Source organism: Meriones unguiculatus, chromosome 7 (assembly GCF_030254825.1).
Source record: "Meriones unguiculatus strain TT.TT164.6M chromosome 7, Bangor_MerUng_6.1, whole genome shotgun sequence".
Taxonomy (NCBI): Eukaryota; Metazoa; Chordata; class Mammalia; order Rodentia; family Muridae; genus Meriones; species Meriones unguiculatus.
The window spans coordinates 1,807,262-1,821,293 of NC_083355.1; the positions used below are offsets into that span (position 1 = coordinate 1,807,262).

Genomic DNA, 14,032 nt, shown 5'->3' on the forward strand with positions numbered 1-14,032 from the left:
AGTGGGAGGGGGCATCCAGGCCCGCTGCTGTCACCCAGGATGACACAGCCTAGTGAGGGTGTGAGGGTTGGAGAATCACTGCCAGAGCCTGATCAGGACAGATAGCTCTAGCACGCCCCTTGCTCTGCCTGCCTCTCCAGCCAGTATCAATGCGACTGTTGCAGCTAGGCGTAGGAGTAGAAGCAGGCCTGAGGGCAGGGGGCCTAAGGAATGAGGCTGAGGCTGACTAAGAGGTGGGCAGAGCAGACCATGTCCACGGAGGCACCAGGACGCTACCCACTTCCCATTGTGTGTCTACTCTAGTTTCTAGAAGTAGCTAATGGCCACAGTTGGGTTGGCCTGTCTTGAAGCCTCAGGTCCTGGCCACCCCGCTAGCACTGGTGAGGTTGGCAAATGAGGGACTCCAGGGGTGCATGTGACCACTGCTGCTACCAGCGCTGTCCACCAGCTGACTGCAAGTAGAAAAAGCAGAAAGACCAGATGGGAGAGGCACCCCAGAGTCCTGAGACTGGGTTAGAGCTGCAAGCCCTTAGTCCCCTCATGGGGCTGAGCAGGGCCAGACCCACCATGGGGTATGGGAGGCTGGGCCCAGATACGAGCACTCGCCTCCTTTTCCTTGCAGAGGAGCAGGGACGTGGCTTCTCTCCGGCTGCACGCGGCCCGCCAAGGTGCCCGCTGCCGTCCCCAGCGCCCACGACGTACCACCTACTGAGGCGGCCCCAGCGGCCTCTGACCGGGCTTCCAGCCACGCAGGCCGCCACCGGCCACAGGGCAGGTGGGTGTGAGGCGCCCAGGGTGAGCCCGAGTGCTGAGCATGGGCTGCACAGAGGACGGGGGACAGAGATCAGCAGGTGCTGACCACATAGAGAAATTTACTGACCCTCCAGAGGGGCGAATAAACATAAGGCAGGAAACTTACCTTGGAAGCCCACACACAGTGAACAAGCTCACCCCAGGGGCTCCCCGTGGCCTCCAAGTGCCACCCAGGCACCCCTCTCTAGCGTGAGGCTCCCTCCCTCGCTGTCCCCCTCCCCGCTTCTTCCTGCTGTATGAATGCTGTGGCTACTGAACAGACCCTAGGGGCAGCGGAGACCTGCAGCAGGCAGAACCAGGAGAGCTAGTGATGATCAGAGCCACTTTTTAAGAATCAGCAGTTTGTTATTGAACAAAGGTGGGACTCGGGGTGGACAGACCACTGCCCAGAACCTGACGGCTCCTGGAGACAGGCCCTCTGATGCCCTCCCACACGCAGGTCTGTTTCTGCCTTCTCAGGTAGAAGGAGCTCTTTGTCCCCTAGACAGACAAGGGTGACTGGCACTGTAGGAGACTCGGGCCGGAGATGGGGTTAGGATGGTGGGGTCAGGGAGGACCCTGCAGGCAGCACCCACCTGCCAGCCTGTCCCAGCCCTGCCCTCTGATTAAAGTCGTGTTGTCTCCTAAGTGTGGGTTTCTAGGTCCTTGGCCACAGTGGAGGGTGCGGGGAGGAACAGACTGCTCGGCACAGCAGGCTGGGTCCCCGGTCTAGGCGGCTGGTAACTGTGGGGCTTCCTTGGCTTCACCACAGATCCACTTTGGAATGACACGGTTCCCACCCCGCCACCTCTCCCCGAAAAACACTGACCCGCTGACCAGGCAGCCAGAGCTGAGCCGATGGCCCCGTCTCAGCTGGTCCTGTTTGTGAAATAAATATGAGCGTTGCCAGTCTCTGGACCTCTTCCCTGCTCCCTGCCCGCCCGGCCAGGCCGTTCACACGCTGGTTTCCGGGCTGTGAACCACCTCCCCATTTTTCTCAGGCTCTGCCTTCAGGAAGTGCTCCACCTCTCTGGAGTCCACCCTCACGTCCACAGGGGGCTTGTGGAGCTTCTCCTCCTCTGAGGCCACCCCCTCAGGCTGTGTCGTCTGGGGCCTCTTCCCGATGCAGAAGAAGTTGCCCAGCAGCAGCACGAGGGAGGAAGCGAGCACTTCGGCCCCCGCCAGGATGAACACATACTTGTAAACTTTCGTTGCATCCAGCAGCTTGCCTGCGAAGAAGACCCAGGTCACTAGAAGACCCCTGGAGAGCTCCTCCACCGGGGCGAGGGCTCCGTTTCTGGCTTGGAGGAAGCGCCTCACACTTGCAGTCACCCTGTCTGCCTTGAACTCCAGCCCGAGTAACAGCCACCCAGCCCTGCCCAGCCCTGCCCAGCCTCCTTCCTCTTCCTCTTCCCCATGGAAGGAAAGGCTGAATCAAAAAAAAACAAAAAAACAAAAAAAGATAAAAGTGGCCCTGAGGGTTTGCAGTTATGGGGTGTATACCCCCTTCCCGGTCTCAGACAGTGTGAGACCCCAAGCCCAGGCCTGTGGGGCGGGCAGTGTGAGACCCTGAGATCCAAGCCTGCACACACCCCAGACCCACACACACACACACCCCGGGGACAGGGCTAGACCCCAAGACTTGCAGGGAAGGCAGGGTGAGACCTCGTGGCTCAGATTTCCCCCGTGACCCCTAGAAAGAAACATGGCTTAGCAAGACAATATATACCTAGTAACTGAAGACCCCAAGAGACAGAAGGGGCCAAAAGCTCCAAGGAGATCAGATAGGGCTGTGCAGATAGGCCAAGCCTAGCAAGCCCAGCATGGCTAGGCCTTCATCTCCAGCCAAAGCCGTTCTAAATTTCAACACAGTGGGTTGGGTTTGTTTTGTTTTGTTTTGTTTTGGGGAGGGGGTGGCCTTCAAAGTGAAAGGACCAATGTAACAAACGCTGCCCTATTCCCTTGAGAGCAGCCCCTGTGGTGTGCAGGCTTCTGAAGAAGCTGCCAGGCCCTGTGGGGGGGTGGGGGCAGAGCTGCCAGCTTTATGCCTAGCACCCAACTGCTGCTATCTGCTGGCTCCAGGGCCTGCCATTGCCAGTCTCCCGAAGCAGGGTGTCACAGGAAGGGGTGGGCTGGCCCGGCCGCCGAGGTGTCCCGGTCTCCCCGCCAGCAGCACTTACCTCCCGAAGGGGGTCCGATGAGCACAGCCACAGCCTCCAGCAGCAGCACAAGCCCGATGGCACTGGAGAACTTCTGAGTGCCCACGATGGCCATGAGCACCTCAAACTGTAGTGCGCCCACCATGCCATAGGAGATGCCAAAGAAGATGCAAAAGACCACCAGGCCACCGTAGTCACTGGCTGTGGAGCCTGTCAGGTCAGTGAAGCCATTGAAGAACATGGCAAAGCTGAAGAGGTAGACAGAGTAGGGCCGCACCTTCTTGAGCCCCGTGATGAAGCCAGCTGTAGGCCTGGCAAAGATGTCAATGAAGCCCAGGATGGTGAGGAGGAAGGCGGCCTTTGTGTCAGGCACACCCAGATCCTTAGCATAGCTCACCACAAACACAGGTGGCACAAAGAGCCCCAGCACCATGATGGAGGCCGCCACCGTGTAGATGAGGAAGCCACGGTCCCGGAAGACGCTCAGGTCCAGCAGGTGCCGGGAGGGCTGCTGGGGCTTCGGGGGCCCAGCCCCTCCGCCCACCTGGGGCGCCCCCAGCGGCCTCATGAGAGCAGCGCACACACAGCAGTTGAGCAGCAGGCCGCCCAGGATGAGGAAGCCGCCCCGCCAGCCGTAGTGGTCCTGCAGCAGCTGCCCCAGGGGAGACAGTGTGCAGAGGAACACGGGGCTGCCTGCCGCTGCCAGCCCGTTGGCCATAGGCCGCCGCTTGCTGAAGTATCGGTTGAGCATGATGAGGGAGGGCTGGAAGTTGAGAGCCAGACCCAAACCTGTGAGAGAGGAGGACAGTGTGAGACCCCAAGTCCAGGCCTGCGGGGCGGGCAGTGTGAGACCCTGAGATCCAAGCCTGCACACACCCCAGACCCACACACACACACCCCGGGGACAGGGTTAGACCCCAAGACTTGCAGGGAAGGCAGGGTGAGACCTCGTGGCTCAGATTTCCAAACAAGGCAGCTTAGAGCCCTGGGTCTTCCCAGCCCATCGCCCACGCCCCGGCCTCCCTGGACACAGGCTCCATTGCAGCTGCTCTCCAAGCACAGAGCCCCCGCAGGACTGCACTCCCTGCTCTGCTGGGCTCATCCTTCCTGACACCCCAAGGCCCGCAGGCCCCCGGACTCACCGGTGATAACCCCTGTGGTGAGGTAGATGGCGATGATGCTTGTGCAGAAGGAGGCAGCCACCATCCCCAGGGACGCAAAGAGGCCGCCCACAAGCATGACGGGCCGGCAGCCGAAGCGGTTCACACAGACGCTGCAGAGTGGCCCTGTGTGGAGAAGGTGGCTGAGGCAGGGCCGGGCTGCCAGCGTGCCTCTGCCCTCCCCCCAACCCAGCAGAGCGGCAGGCCCTCGGCTTATCGGGTGTGCCGGGCACTGGGGCCGGGATCCGTACAGGGCTAGCCCAGCTTCTCACATCGTCTAAGCGGGTCGGCAGGCATCAGCCGCCTTTGAAGGCGCCACTTCCGCAGCCTGAGCCCTGAAAGTGTCAGCACAGCCTCCCCACTGAGACAGGGACCGAGACTCCTTGCCCTCCTGAGAACCATTCTGGCAAGGTCACCGCTGGAGGACTTGCCCCCCGCCTCACCTGTGCCATACAGCATGGCCAGCAGGATGGAGGAGATCCAGGCCGTGTCGCTGTAGCCAATCCCAAACTCATGCATGAGCTCCTTGAAAAAAACGCTCACTGCTTTGGGGAAGGCGTAGGAGAAACCCGTGATGACGAAGCAGCCAAAGAGGACGGCCCAGCCCCAGCCTCCATCAGGGGCCTTAACGCCTGTGGGACCCTCGTCCACCACAGCCCCTCCCATAGCCAGGAGGGCTGCTTCCACCTGAGGAAAGAAACAGGGCTGACTCAGGGTGCCAGGGGGATCACCTCAGCCACAGCCCAGCAGAGGAGGGTGGAGACGGAAGCAGGCAGGACACCTGGAGAGTGGCAGGATTGGCACCCGGCCATTTAGCTCAACCACGGCCAGTCTGCTCCTGCCGGCTCAGGGCTCCCAGCCCAGCCACCCTCCGCTGGCGCTGTGGGAAGCTGTCTGGACCCTTCGTTCAGGGGCTTGTTCCCACACAGGTGGCGCCTCTGCAGGACAGTGACCTTAGGGCTCAGCCAGGACTCATTTTACCTCCTGGGAAGGGCAGACCCAAGAATCAGCCACCTGGCGGAAGCCACGGCCACAGGGCCTTCCCTGGCCGCAGCCTGTACTTCCTGTTCCCTCAGGGCACACTCAGGTCTAGGGGGGGTGCCCAGCACTCTGCCCACCTGTGAGTGACTAGGCCCGGCCCCGCCCCGCTTCCCTGCCCAAGGAGCCATGCTGCACTCTTGACCACTCTGGCCGCCTGGGGGACATGGCTGGTGCAGAGGCAGGTGAAATAAGTGGGCTGTGGTGTCTGAGGCCCCCACTGCTGGAGCTGGAGCTAGCTAGAGCTGGAACCCTGCCTGGAACCAGCTATGACATTGGCTTTCGGAAGAGGCTGTAGATCCTGATGGATTCTGGGAAGGTACGGGGTCAAGGACAAAAAAGTCAGCCATGGGAGCAGCTCATATCCCCATCTACGGAACGGGAGTCAATCCTCTGGCCCCTAGCTACTAAGGCAATCAAGGACTGTCCCAAGTCCCACACCTGCCCAGTGCTAACTTCCCTTGTCATGATTTCAGGGCCTTAGTTGATATGAGCCAGAGCAAGCCGGAGAGCCAGGACCATGCTTGGGTTTGGTTGTCGCTCCCTAACCCCAGGTTAGCCCTGTCCCCGACTCACCAAGAGCTGGGCTGCAGCGGGAGTGGCCTCTGTGCTGAGTGTTCGCCCAGCCTGGTCGTCGCTCTCCACAAATGGTGTACAGCAAACAGCTCTGGGGAGAAAAGCAGGCCATGAAGTGTGAGGGCTGGCCCTGGAGTGTAAACCCCTGACAGGAGGAAAGCCGCTCACCTTGGATGCCCACCCCAGGGCTGGGCATGGACCTCAGCCCTGCCCCTTTGCTGCCTTCCTTCTGTGACAAGTCCTGTGATTGGGGCACAGACATGCTAACCCAGACTGTCCTAGCTGCCCCTGCTGTGGCTCCCCCGAGGTTCTGAGACAGCTCAGAGCCCTGCTGGGAGCGCACACGACCTTCAGGGGCTGCGCCCTGCCTCTAGCCAGGGCCCAGCCCAGACCCTTCCTCCTCAGACCCAAAGGAGAAGTGTCTGTCCAGACATGCACTTAAAAAGGGAATCTTAAAAACTGGGGTGGGTACATTTTAGGGATATACCATTTAGAGATGAAACCAAAAGAAAACACAAGGATGAGCCCAGGCCCAGGCTTTGAGGAGCGATCATGGAGAGAACGGGGAGGGTGGCCAACTCCAGGATTCCTGCGTGTTCAGACTGTGGACTTGCGGAACTTGTTGCCTTTTCTTTCTTTTTTCCTTCCTTCCTGTGTGCACAGGCATGCAGACAGCATCTCTAAGGAACCCTAGCTGGCCTGGATGTATAATAGATGGCCTTGAACGCTCCTGACTCCTGAGTGCTGAGAATTACATGCATGACCATGCCCAGCCTCCTGTTGCACGTTTTAAAATCAATCCAGGGTGGGCAAGATGGCTCAGTGGGTAAAGGCACCTTCCACTGAGGCTGACAGCCCAAGTTCAGTCCCCATGACCTACATGACGGAAGATGAAAAATGACTCCTCCAGGTTGTCCTCTGACCTCCACAAGCAACGCACACCTGTGCCCCACCCCGTGTTCACAAAATAAAGTGTATTTTTAAAAAAGTAAAATCCAGTTTCCGTGCCAAGCAGAAAGGGGAGCATGCCCAGAACTAGCAGTGAGCACAAGCCTAACTCTGGGTACCTGGGGTCCCTCAGCAGGGCTCCCGGGCTCAGCTTCTGGGCTGCAGCGGCTAGAGCTAGCACTAGTCAAGGCACCAACAGGTACTCCAGCCATCTGAAGTCTCTCTACCTTTGCGTGTTTGCTCCGGAGCACACAGAGTCCACAGAGCACAGAAATAGGACCAGTCCCCGCTGCAGGTGAGGTGCCCTCTGAGCTGGGGTCTTGGAGAGCCAGCAAGTTCAGAAGAGGACATGTTCTGGGACTTCTCGGCCCCGTGGCTGCCATGTGAGGTTTACACAGGGAGGGCCACCTGCAGTGCCAAGGAGGTGCTGGCACAGGGGCAGGAAGCTCCCCACCAAGTCCCAGTACCCGCGTGGTCCGCGCCCAGCCTGTCATCAGGACCCTGCACAGGGAGACTTCTCCCCTGCAAGGGGAAAATGACAGTTTCTTCCCAACCATGGGTAGAGTTTAAGCCTGCTGTTACCACCCAGGCCTGGACACATCCCAGGGGAGTAAAAGGCCGGGTAGGTCTACAGGGCAACAGAGCCTGGATGGGCCCCAATGCAGACCAGTGCCCTAACCCCAGGGCTCCCCTGCTTAACACAGGGGCCTCACCTCCCCAAGCATCTCGCATGGACATACCCAAGTTGTCTGGCCTTTCAGTGACATTTACCCTCCCAGGGAGGCATATGAAGCAGCCCAGAAATAACTCGGCCTCCAGGTGACAGAAAACTGATCTGGGGTGGGGGCTGGGTCAGGGGAGGCCAGGGCACTCCGGAGGGCTGGTGCCTCAAGGCCCTCGGGAGGCCAACCACTCTGACAGAGGTCCACTGGGGTCCCTCGGAACAGCACTTAGCATCCAAGGGCCTGGACTGGACTCCTTTCACCAGCCGGGATGCTTGGAGCTGGACTATCAGTCCACGGAAGGGTGCCCAGGTGCCCATTAAGTGCTTGCCCTCAGGAGGGCAGCCTTGGTCCTGCCTCTGTGGTCAGAGTAGATGACAGGAACTGAGACAGCTTCATTCCTTGAGTTACATCCTGGATCCTCAAGAGGACAAGTAAGCAACCAGCAGAGGCTGGCACCCAGTGTCTCAGGGCGACAGGGCAAGAGGTTGCTGAAAGGCGCCCTTCCAAGTTGCTTCCCCTCCCCTCCCTCTCCTCTCTGGGCCCTCAGCCCTGAGCCCACCAGTGTGCACAAGCAGGAGTGGAATTGTCCCTAGGGGAGTTTCCTGAAGAGGCCTCCATGGCGCAGCAGGGGATGGGCCGTGGGCGTGCCCGGCCCTCCCGGCTCCAGCGCACGCCTGGCTCCCCTGCAAGCTGTTCTGTCAGCCCACATCAACTCTGAAGCGGCCAGTGGGCTAGAAATACTGGCCCTGTTTGCCAGCGTGCAGAGTTGCCCAGAGCCAACCACCACTCCAGCCTGCGATCCCTGAAGCGCTGTCCTCCGATAGCTGGGCTCAGAGGCCCACCTCCTGTGAGAAACCTTCAGTAGTTGGCTGTCACAAAATGGGGAACCCTGGGAGCCAGCCCCAGCTTGCTGTGGGAAACCCTTCTCCGCACCACTTTCCATCAAGGTTCCACCGAGGCCTACTGGGCATCGCACTAGCCACTCCGCAAGGCCATCTTACGGATCTCTCGACTCCCACGCAAGTCTTCCTAAAGCTACGAGCTAAGGCTAAAGCTAAAGGGAGGCTCGTAGGTCGTAAGCGCCCCCCACCCGGCTCCCATTACTGCCCAGCGAGGAGGAGGTAGGTCTGGAGATGGCCGATGTATGGGTGGGGGTGGGGCTTGGATTAGAGGGCGGCAACCCTCTCACTCCATTTGCAAGCTGGAGGTGGAGGTCCGGCCGACCTGGGAGGGGCTCAGTGGGTCGGACTAGGGTCGGGAAGGGGAGGAAGCCCCGCCCGAGCGGCCTCGGGACGTGGGGGACGTGACCGCGCCAAGGGAGGAGCCGCCGCCGTATTGCCTAGAGTAGGCGGTCCTTCTCCGCGGCTACCGTACTTGCAGCGCGCGGCCCCACATGCCCTGGGACCTATGGCTAGGGATCTAAGTCAACCGCAGATTCGCTTGCGAGGCGAGCCAGTTCCTTCTGCCCGTCACAGAGGCGAGCTGGGGCGCGCGGCTGGGCCTGAGATGCCTGAGCGAGCTCAGGAGTGCATCTGCCCCTCGTGGCCCATTCCGCTGATGGGAACTGAGGCCGGAAGCCCACTCTGGCCACTAGGGCGGTCTCCATTCCTGACCTGACCCTGTGCCAGTGCTCAGTGCCAGGTGGACCAAGGCCTGGTCCAGAGGCGTCTCCAATTGCTTAGCATCACCATCTAAAGGTCCCGCTTGGGTCCTCAAGGTGCCACGTGCTCTTGGCCCCTCACCAGCCTTCCCCTTCTTGGCCAGTTCACTGCAGGACTGGCTCTAGAGTCAGGCAGTCCCGGAAAAGCGACGTACTGTGGGTCCCACGCACCGGCCTCTTCCACATCAATCACTTTTTGGTGGCTCGCTCTCAGATCACCAGCGCTTTCTCCTTGCTGTCCCGCCAAGTTTAGGCGTGCAGCCAGTGAGGTCTTTCTTATGGGGAGCATGCGCTGCCCAAGGTAGCTAGTGTTTGGGCAAGTCTATCTTGGAACCAAACCACCATCCAAGGCTTTGTCAACATCACGAAGTCCTTGTCAGGAAGGCACCACACAAACCGAGGTGGCCCTGGAGGGGCAGACCCATTACTTGCACACCATCCTAGTTCCTGAGAGTCCCCACACTTCTTAAGACCGTCCTCACTCCTCCACACAGACAGACCCAGAGCCCACTGGGCACCAGCCAACCTTTGGGCCTGTGGAATGAAGCTGGGGGTCCTGGGAGATAACCTGCTCCCGGAACCCGGCCCCAGCTTTGGACAAGCTACCGAGCCCGGGTTGTATGGGAGCCTGGCCCGTTATTGTCTCAGACCTCCCCGTCGCCCGGACTCTGACGCTACAGAAAGCGTTTCTGTTGGCCTGGACATGCAACCCTGTGCCTTGGGGAAGGAGCAGGCTCTGGATCCTGCTGCCTCCTTGCCTGTTACTCAGATTCCAAATACCATCCGCTGTCCAGAATTAACGGCTTCCTTTGCGCTTGACCCTTTTGTCTGGCCCAGCATCCAGGCAGGCGCCTCGGCAGCCCACTTTTCAGGTAAGAAAGCTGAGGCTGTTTCCGGTTTTCCTACAGGAAGAGGATAGGGCAAACCGAGCCCTTGCCGCAGGAAAGCCCCCTTTTCGTCTGCCTAGTTTGGGCTAGTGGTGGTGGCTGGGTGAGGGTTAGTGAGTTTAAGGTGGTAGGAAGGGGGCATGTGAAAAGCAGACGCGAGAAAGAGACCCGAGGGCATTCCTCCTCCAACCTGGCACCGTTCCGAAGCGCACGTGTGCCTCTCTCACTGGGCGGCCTGCTGACGCCCTTTGGAGGTTCAGGGTTCCAAGAAGGCTGTAGCATTCCCACCAAATATAGCCCAGGCTCCCGGGCCGCCCGGCCACCCTCCAGCCCTCTCGGGCCGAGCTATTTATACTCTGGACGTTAGGTCGCCCGGGGCAGCTGCCTCCTGGATGAAGCCCAGCCCCCGAGGGCCGCCCGATGGCCAGCTAGGTCGGCTTCTTTGAGGCCAGGGAGGCAGGATGCGAGCGCGCCACTGGCTGCTCCGGGACCTTTGGTGGCGCCGCAGTAGTGCGAGGGTTCTCCAAGACCGGCGAGAACAGGGGCTGGAGAACCAGGAGGGCAGGAGCCCAAGGGCCCAGGGGCCAGGAGCTCCGGGCCGCGATCCGGCACCTGAAGGAGGAAGGCCCAACCCCGGGCGGCTGGAGCGGGGTCCCGGCCCGCTCCGCGCGCCGAGCATCCCGCCGCGCCTACCTGCCGCCGCTCCCGCCGGCCGCCGCGTCCGCCTCTGGCCGCCTAGGCGCCGGGGGCGACTTTAAGTGCTCTCATCCCTCGCGCTGCACGTCCCCCGCGCACGTCACCGCTGCCTGGCGCCGCCCCTGCCCTCCCCGCCCGGACCCCGCGTCGCTGCCGGAGGGGGCGCGCGGGCTGCTGCGCCTCGACGGCGCGCTCACCGCCCTTCCCCGCCAAGCACGGAGGCGCCCCGGGGCGGGCCCACCCGGCGCGGACCTTCGCACTGGTCCCTCCCGCGCCCTCGGACCCGGGCTGCCCGCCTCGCCTCCCCTCGGCACCCCTTTCCACCCTTTCATGATCCTGGCACGGGAGTGGCAGCGTCCTCTCTACTGGGACCTTTTGCCCTTCATGCCCTGGCTCGCGCCTCCTGCCCGGGGACACACGCCCCCACCGCCCGCCGCGTACCGTGAGCCTCAGCTCTGGGTCCTCAGGCCTCCTTCGGACCTTCGCCCCGCGCAAACCTCCATCTCCTGCCTATGCCCACGCCTGGGCTATTCCGTAGCGGCTGGAATAGTCTCCTCTGGTTGAGAAGCAAGAGCCGAGCACTTTGGACTGCCGGGGTATCTTGGGCAAGGCTGTGAACCTCCCTGAACTTCCCGTTTCCCCCTGCGGTCAGGGCCCTGCGAAGCCAGATACAGACACTGACGCCATAGCCCTGCGCTGTCACCCTTCAACTCCCAGCCCGGTATGGGCGACAGGACAGGACAGAGCTGTCCATCCTGCCCCCACGAATGCTGGCCGCTTGGGAAGGGGCAGGGTTGAGAAAGCGGAGCCCTTCCTCTGAGCGGGGTACACCTTCCGCCCCATTTTTCTTCTCCAGTCAATGAAATAACAGGGCGCTTTGAGGGATAGGCTTTGCGGAGGCGCCAGGGAGTGTCGCCTTTGGCGGGCAGGGCCCGGGACACTTACCCCCGGGCACCCAGTCTGGGTTACTTTTGGAACACTCCATCTCACTTCTAAGGAGGCTGCATAGACTCCAGATCCCCTGAAGCTAAGGAGTTTAGGTAATAACCCAACGCTGGACAAAGATCTCAGCACAGCCAGAATGGGAAAGGGTGTTCTCTAATCCAGAAGGTCACAGCCGGCCATATTTTGACCATGGTAAATTGGGGTGGGGGCGGGGTCATACCGTGGACATTAGCTTTGCCTCCAGAGTCCACCATCCTGACTCCTTACCAACTGAGAAGCCCAGCCTGGCAGGGCCAACCGCACTCACCCTCCAACCGACCCCTCCATGAAAGCGCTCACTCGGAGTCTGAGCTACACCCCTGCCTAGGCCCTCACTGGGGCTTTCCTCCAAAGACGCTGGGGAGACCAGGCATGGTGAGAATCCCATGGCCCCCAACAAGTGGCATATGGGCCTCCGTCCTCAGCGATGAAGGCCTGGTAGGTGGCCACGTCCAGGAGGCAGCCAAACTTCCGGCCCCAGGCACCGGTGCGTTACACATGCGCAGACACAGATGAGGCTAGCCAGTCTTCTTGAGCTCATGGTTCGGGGTGGCAGGAGCTGTGCTTGCCACCCCAGCCCTCCTTCAGACCACACAGCTCAAAGCTGCCAATAGGAAAACGGAAACCAGGCCAGCGCCCAGGCTCTCACTGCCTCCTCCAGGAGGCCAGGAGCAGCACCGTTAGTACCACATTTCTGCAGACCTAGTGGCCCTCGAGGACCCAATACTCCTTTTTCGGGGTGAATCTAGGAGTACTCAAGACCTAGAGCCATCAACAGCACAGCCTCTGCTGCCCTGTGGCTCACCTAGCAATAATGTGGGAGCTGGCACCAGACCTGGATCTAATGCCCAGTCTGCCCAGCAGGCCCTGTACCAGCCCACGGTGCCCTTTTCTGAAGGAAGAGGGGCGGTGTAGCTATTCCTAGCTTCCCAGTGGTCCGGCCAGATCTGGCCCTGCTCTCCGCAGTCCGTGTCCCTCTAGGCCCCCTCCAGGCCCCACCCCCTTCCATTCCAGTCTACAGCTTCAGGTCCCATCAGGCCCTGGAATGTGCTCTGAGGAGACTTGGTGGCTGGAGCCCTGGGGGACACGGATTTCCCAAGATCCCTGCCCCTAGGAACCATGGGACATGGAGACCTGTCACCGGTCTTGAGCAAGCGTCCAGTCTCCCAGACCGCCGCCAGACAACTCCTGTCTCCACCATGATCTTGGAAAGAGAGGGGGTTTTCTGAGAGTTCTCCTGTCAGCTGCACCAGCGAGGGTGGAAGTTCAGCAGCCAAGGAATCTTCCAGATTCTGTAGAGCCATACAGACGCCATAACTGCAGCCCGTGGAGAGCCTTGGTGATTGTCAAGACTCCAGCCTAGCCACTGTGCCTGGCCAAGGCTGCACGAGCCACCCAGCACCAGTTGCTAGCCCAGGATGGACTGGGGTCAAGGCAGGCTGGGTCAGGAAGAGAAAGCCAAGTCACTGGGACAAACATTCCGTCCCAGGCATAGCTCCTCTCGCTGGGGTCCCCAGCTGCCTGGCTCCTGCCTCTGCTGCCTGGGTGAGCCCTGTCCAGGGATCTAGTGACACACTATTGAAACCTGTTACTCTACACCAGGGTACCTTTTCTCCAGACCCCACAGGCACAGAGGGGTGCAGCCTTGCCTGAGCCAGACTGCTGTGTGAGGTGATGTCACGGAGGCAGAAGCCCCATGGAACACAACCTGGACCCAAGACCATGAGTTTGGGCCCAACCCATTCCTTCATTCTGTGCTTTTTCCCAGGGCTTTTCCATCCCAAACCCTCTGGAGAAAATAAATAGGAAAAACATATTAGCCTGGCAGCTGCCCGACCTTCCCACTGCACAGCGATCAGAGAGTGGGCAGGTAGGAGAAGCTGAGCCTCAGCCTACCCAGTCACATGCACCTGTGCTCTGTTGGTGCTGGGCATGGGGTGTTGGGGTGTTTGCCCATGGGTGATGAGTGGGCGCTGTGTATGTGGGTATGTGTGTTTGAGTGTGGAGAGATAGAGACAGAGGCAGAGAGAGACAAAGAGAGTCCCTGTCTTGAAGGTAAAATCAGGACAGGGACAGCTCAGTGGTTAAAATGCTTCCTGCACCAGCATGAGTGTGGGAATGTCAGTGAATTGTCCTGTCTTCACGATCGCAGGGTTAGAGACCATCAGAGCCCCCCATCTAGAGCGAACTCAGCGAGGCAGGTCTGGAGAGATGGCGAGGTGGTTAAAGCACTGGTTAAAGCAGAGGACCCGGGTTGGTGTCCCAGCGTCCAGACGGTAACTCACACCATCTGTAACGGTCAGCCATCCCGTCCCTCTTCTGACCGCCGAGGACACCCCACACGCGCATGGTACACGTAATGCAAGCAAATGCCCACAGACATAAAAGAGTAAAATCTGAGCAGTGC

General features: G+C 60.4%; 3 protein-coding genes across 8 annotated transcripts in view; 2 read left to right on the forward strand and 1 right to left on the reverse strand.

The window, feature by feature from the left end:
• Csnk1d (casein kinase 1 delta) overlaps window positions 1-1,440 on the forward strand; it is a 33,767-nt gene extending 32,327 nt beyond the window's left edge. For both annotated transcript variants that reach the window (XM_060386232.1, XM_021637437.2), the window contains one exon: window positions 623-1,440. In XM_060386232.1, coding sequence (XP_060242215.1) covers window positions 623-712 — 90 coding nt within the window. In that variant the 3' untranslated portion in view covers window positions 713-1,440. The remainder of the gene's footprint in view (window positions 1-622) is intronic.
• Window positions 1,138-11,235, reverse strand: Slc16a3 (solute carrier family 16 member 3). 5 transcript variants are annotated; one of them, XM_021637433.2, is made up of 6 exons: window positions 11,083-11,235; window positions 5,726-5,816; window positions 4,555-4,798; window positions 4,094-4,237; window positions 2,973-3,740; window positions 1,138-2,021 (listed from the first exon to the last, which is right to left on the reverse strand). In XM_021637433.2, exons 3-6 carry the CDS (start codon window positions 4,775-4,777, stop codon window positions 1,747-1,749), a joined length of 1,410 nt encoding a protein of 469 aa, XP_021493108.1. In that variant the 5' UTR covers window positions 4,778-4,798; window positions 5,726-5,816; window positions 11,083-11,235; the 3' UTR covers window positions 1,138-1,746. The 5 variants fall into 5 exon arrangements, with proteins under 5 accessions (XP_021493108.1, XP_021493107.1, XP_060242212.1 ...); XM_021637432.2 differs by lacking the exon at window positions 11,083-11,235 and adding an exon at window positions 10,639-10,756; XM_060386229.1 differs by lacking the exon at window positions 11,083-11,235 and adding an exon at window positions 6,901-8,017.
• Ccdc57 (coiled-coil domain containing 57) overlaps window positions 8,060-14,032 on the forward strand; it is a 108,836-nt gene continuing 102,863 nt past the window's right edge. The window contains exon 1 of the mRNA XM_060386225.1: window positions 8,060-8,519. The gene's annotated coding sequence lies outside the window, so the exon portion shown is untranslated. The remainder of the gene's footprint in view (window positions 8,520-14,032) is intronic.

What these genes read in the sequence shown, in the direction of transcription:
- Slc16a3 (XM_021637433.2), bottom strand. Translation starts at nt 4,777, where the DNA reads ATGGGAGGGGCTGTGGTGGACGAGGGTCCCACAGGCGTTAAGGCCCCT. An exon ending in CACCACAGGGGTTATCACCG is followed by an intron (nt 3,741 to 4,093) that starts GTGAGTCCGGGG and finishes CCTCTCTCACAG; the next exon opens with GTTTGGGTCTGGCTCTCAAC. An exon ending in CATCGGACCCCCTTCGGGAG is followed by an intron (nt 2,022 to 2,972) that starts GTAAGTGCTGCT and finishes TCTTCTTCGCAG; the next exon opens with GCAAGCTGCTGGATGCAACG.